The sequence below is a fragment of the Acanthisitta chloris genome, unplaced genomic scaffold, assembly GCF_000695815.1.
Source record: "Acanthisitta chloris isolate BGI_N310 unplaced genomic scaffold, ASM69581v1 scaffold10141, whole genome shotgun sequence".
Lineage (NCBI taxonomy): Eukaryota > Metazoa > Chordata > Aves > Passeriformes > Acanthisittidae > Acanthisitta > Acanthisitta chloris.
This window is the reverse complement of record NW_008654318.1, coordinates 35,880-41,197: the sequence shown is the minus strand read 5'-3', so window position 1 is coordinate 41,197 and position 5,318 is coordinate 35,880. Positions and strand designations below refer to the sequence as shown.

At 39.0% G+C, this 5,318-nt stretch overlaps 1 protein-coding gene across 1 annotated transcript; it reads left to right on the top strand.

The window, feature by feature from the left end:
- Window positions 1–1,528: 1,528 nt before the first annotated feature.
- Window positions 1,529–5,055, top strand: LOC103810544 (zinc finger protein 474; the record flags this gene model as incomplete). The annotated part of the gene is made up of 2 exons (XM_009083449.1): window positions 1,529–1,709; window positions 4,907–5,055. Coding segments are annotated over 2 exons (330 nt in total), but the record flags the coding sequence as incomplete, so codon positions are not given.
- Window positions 5,056–5,318: the final 263 nt, after the last annotated feature.

Below are 5,318 nucleotides of genomic sequence, written 5' to 3'. Positions count from 1 at the left end.
AAATATTTTGTTATCAAAGATAGATAAGAAATTCCATTTTAAAGTTGAGAGGATGAAAATGTCCTTGGAAGGACTGCCTTTGGATGTTATATTTGAAGTCACTATGAGAACTTTCCAGATGAAGTCCAACTTTTCCCAGCAAAAAAAACACTTTATAGAGTAGTATTTCTTCATGTAATTGAGTTTACATGTGTGATACAGGAAAGCAAGCTTATGCAGATTGTTCACTAATGACATTTTCAGAACGTAGCAGAAATGTGGGAAGAGCTGCCCAGAATTTCTTGAACACATGGATGGGCTGACTGAGAGAGTCATAAATACTGGAACAGGTTATGCTTTGTCTTACACAGCAGCAGAGGAAAAAAATTAAATCACCCACCCCCCTTGTTTGAGTGAGAAACCCTTTCCCGTATTTGCCCTGGCATGGTTGTCTCTCTACCTTTAGGAAGTCAGGGAATAGCTCATCTCTTATGAGTATTCTGCTGTCAGAAGTGTAGGAGTTGCTGGCAGTTGTGAGACCCATCTGTGTGCCTCAAAGTGCTGTCTCTACAGTATGTTTTTATGCTACTTCCTGCAGCAGGGCTGGTACTGACACCACGCCTAGCCCGGGACATGCCTAAGGACACAGCAGAGTCCATAATCTGCAATACCACAGTAATTATACATTTTTCAGCCTTGTAATATTCAACCTTGAGGTTGAGGAATCTTTTTCTTCCATTGTTGAGCTGTTGTTCTCTGAGGACAAAAGCAGATCTGCAGTGTGGAAACAATGACTTGGAGTCCGGTTGTGCCCTCGCAGCAGTCACTGGCAAAATTCACACTGAGGCCTACAGGATAAACAAGCCACAGTTCCTATTTTACCCCTCATCCTGAAGTATTCTGGATTGGTTTTAATCCTTCAAGGCCAAGACTTTCACCAGCTAACTGATCTGTGGCAAAAGTAACATGGGATAAGAGACTACCATCATTGCCTGGGACAGCTGCCCTCACCGTCCAGCTTACAAGAAATGCTAAGGCTGGACACAGGACTTTAAGCTGTGTTCTTCTGGAAGATGAGGTCTTTCTGTTACTGCATTAGACATCAACGGTTTGGCAGAGGAAGTTTTTGTTGCTGCCTTCCATGTTAATTCTGCTTGGTACATAAAAAAGGGCTTCAGCTATTTAAGATGGATGCTGTGCTGCAGCAACCTTATGAGGCAAGGGAGTTGTTTCTGCATGTGAAGACTTAGCATTTCCATGAACTTGAAGGTGTGACAATAAAAGAGATGGAAATATTAAGTAGTCACACACATGAATTTTCAACCAGTCATCTGCAGGAGGAACCTACATGTTCCTGGTGCACAGTTAATGAAGTAATATCTCTTACAAGCGTCAAGACTGAATCTAAACAAAGCAAAACCGATCCAGTTACAATGATTTCATAAGTATTAGGTTCCTTATCCACCTGACTGTTTTCATCCAAAGTCATTCAGATTCAAAATTAATGTTGAAAACAATATTTATTCTTCTTCACCATTGTTATTTGCAGGCAAAAGTGATAACACGGCCACGAACAGTGATTTGTTACATATGTGGCCGTGAGTATGGAACAAAATCTATTAGTATTCATGAACCACAGTGCTTGAAAAAATGGCACCAGGAAAATGACAAGCTACCCAAGAACTTGAGAAGGCCAGAACCTAAAAAGCCTGAAGTCAGAACTGTGCAAGGTAAGCTACAGACCAAATTAAGAAATGGGAGGAAGAAAGTAGGAGGAAGAAAAAAAAAGGTAAATTTTAAGCATTAGATTAACAACTTCCAAGTACTTTTTTCTTCAGTTTACTCTCAAGAGCTTGTTTTAAGCTTTCTGTTGAATATTCAGTTCTCTGGCGAAGCATGAGAAGTAAGAGTATTCATTGCCTATGGAATATGCCTCCTGGGACAGTCGTCTTTATGTGTCAGTATGTTCTGAATTGAAACAAAAATAGATTAGCAACCTGCTTCACAGGTAGATCGCTACCTTTTGACTCCTTTCAACAGTGTAGACAGGCATGTTTTAAAATGAGCAGAAACATCCAAGAATAACATGTAGACTTGTCACATACAATAAGTAAAATAAAATACCCTCAGGCAACATAGGTGTAGATACTTCAGCCACTTTCTTCTGTGGACAACATCCACCGGCTATTATTGGTCCCTTTCAATTTACAGGCCTTAGAAGCTTTCATTGTGAGACACTATAATATAAACACAGAGGAGAAAAAAATATATGTAGCATAAAATAAACATTTTATATCTGCCAGATGTTTATGCTGTGGGTTCTCATTTGTAAGGTCCCACTTCTTAAAATCAATGAACGTGGATGATCCCCAGCACCCACAGAGATGGACTCCCATATGTATCCCAGTGGGTGTGGTCACTGTGGGACCAAAATGAAGTTTTATCCATGGTTTGCCTGGAAGCTGTTCCCAGGACTACCCCGTTCACACATAAAGTTATTTCACCTTTTCTGCTGGATGCTTTCCCTGGCCCTGTCAGCTGGTCTGAGCTACTTTGGGCCAGGTTTGGACCAGTTCCTCACAAGCAGTTAATTCACACACACTTTTGTTTTATATCCCCCATAATTTCCCTCAGCTTCCCCGATGTCTGGAAAAGTAGACAAAGTCTTCTACAACTCACCGTGAAAGAGTTGTATGCTAGATCAGTTTACAGCAGTACAAAGAAATATGTCCTCAGAAGACACACAGAAGAGAGCAGGACCACTGCAAACACTAACCAGCCGTTCAAAATAATAATCAAAGCTCAAATAATATCAGATTGGAAGTTGGTTAACAGATGCCAAGTGGCAGAGTCGAATCTGCAGTAAAAGATATGTTGAAAGGACATTTTCATTGTATTTGGTCTTTTAGTTGTTAAGCTCTTTTTAATTATTACATGTTGTGTGGTAAAACAGAGAAAATGAGAATTTCATCTGAAAGAGGAGGATGCAAAAGGACAAATCAGCTTATTTTGAAATACACTGTACTTCCTTTGAAGGAGTGGAAGCAGAAAGACTTTGAGAAAACAATCTAGCAGAAGGCTCCCAGATATGAATCAGAAACTTGTCTCATTTATGCAATGAGTCATATCAGGCGCCACACATGTCCTATGAGGTGTTGTGTGCCCACAGTTCCCTGGGGGCACTGACCTGTTTCCAGCATCTGTCCCTAAACGCCTGCTGATGCAAGCCTGATCCGTTCTGCAGCTTGAGCTGAAATTGTTGTTCCCCCTGCAGTTGCCTCATACTCCTGCCCTAGAGAAAATAATCTCAGTTGTTGTTCTTCTTCCGTAAGACTTACCCTCGATCATCCGGTAAATGCTGTAACTGACCTTGAGACCACATGCATGTACTGCATGTCTCACAGGTTCTCAGCTTGCTGGGGAGAGATTACCCCTGTTGTTGAATGGAACAGGCAATGTTCAAAAAAAGTTCAGAAATATTAACTGCTTACATAAAACTTTTTATAACTTACATAAATCTTTTTCTGAAAACTAAGTGTCACCAGAAGACAACCACTGCCCTCATTACACAGTGTTTTGTTTGTGGAATGCCTAACACATGCCTGCAAGGAGAAAGTCATCTCTCTTTCTCTCTCCCTCTCTCTTACTTTTTTTTTTATTTTCCATAAACTTTCCAAAGTACAGAAAATACACATTCATTTCCTGCAAGCAAAGGGGATATTTGTCTCAGCCAAGAAAAGAAACACTACTTGGTTGCTCTTCTAACAAAAAGAACATTAGGAACAGGCATATTAAGAGATCTAAGGCATATTGTGGTTATGTGAACCATTGGATATGAATCATATTAAAATTGTATGGGCCTTTAATGAAGAACTCTATCATGTGCCAATGACAGAAACCATGGAATATTTTTAAATGCACAAACTCTTTTCTTTTAAAAATTGTCCACTGCTAACAGTTCAAAGACAAAACCAGATTTTAAAATCTTTTTCTATAGTGTCATATTATTTGAGAAGGGTGAAGCAAATACATCAAGCCATGTGGATTTTTTTTTTAATGCATGTACTTCAAATGAAAACTCTTAAGATCTAAATCCAGGTATTAAGAAATGTGCCTGGCCTTTTTGCTAATCAGTTTGAAACAACACTATGTGAAAGTCCATTTCAAAAGGAAAGTCCAATTCAAGATGAAAGTAAATAAGATTTTTTTAATACCCAAATAAAGTCTTGAAAATACATCTAAGTATTTGAAAAATGATCCTGAGTTTTCAGAGCAGTCATGCTTCCCACAGTGGAAAATAACCAAGGATAAGTATGCATTAGTGTTTAGATGACAATAGATGCATCAGTGCAATGACCTCACAGGAAGTTGTGGCTTAAAAGTACTGCAGGTTTTGTCTGTAAAGTTTTAGCTTATCTAAGCTTTACTCCACTTTTTGGCAAAACTTGCATAAACTACAACAGGAGGAAAATTGGGCCCCTTGTCCAGAGCGGTACAAAGAGCATATTCTCAAGTGTGATACGCTCCCGCCCATAGCCACGGTCAGATAACACATGCTCATTAAACAGAACTTGAAGTAAAGCCAAAAAGTGAATTTGCTGATAATAGTATGTATGCAAAGATGTTAATAATTAGCTGAGAATGCAGATCATAACACACAGCATGATGTTTTCTCTGTACTCTCATACAATACAAAACGATTCAGTTTGAAGTTAATTTAATTCAACCCCTGGGACAAAAAGCAGAGTATTTTTAATATATTTTTTACTCTTTTGCTTCTTTCTTTTCTTTTTCATTTGCAAAAGCAATATGGTTTGGTTAAACTGAAAGGCTCAGTCAACAGGTATTTCCTGAAAATATTTTCCATAAAGAGTTGAATGTGGGTCTCCAGAATGAAAGCTGATACTTTCTTTTTCTAATTTTCCAGCCAAAGGTTTCTATGATCTTGATTCTTTAAATGAGGCTGCCTGGACCAGCGCCCAGAACCAGCTAGTTCCATGTGATATTTGTGGACGTACTTTTCTTCCAGACAGACTAATCGTCCACCAGAGGTCCTGTAAACCGAAACCTGTGTGAAGATGGTGTAACACATATGCATACAAATGCATGCCTGCTCACACACACACACAAGTTTATCCTAAGCTCAATAAAATGTGTATGTGTGCATGAATACACACACATGCACCCATACCTTTCAGCCAAACCATGAAAGAAATAAAAGCCAGCTGGAAAGTCATGGCCACCATGTTGTGTGTCATCATATCATGTTCTCCAAAAGTCAGCAGTTGGTACTAAAGTGTAAGTTCAGATATGGAAAATTAGTTCTTTGAAAATTTTGT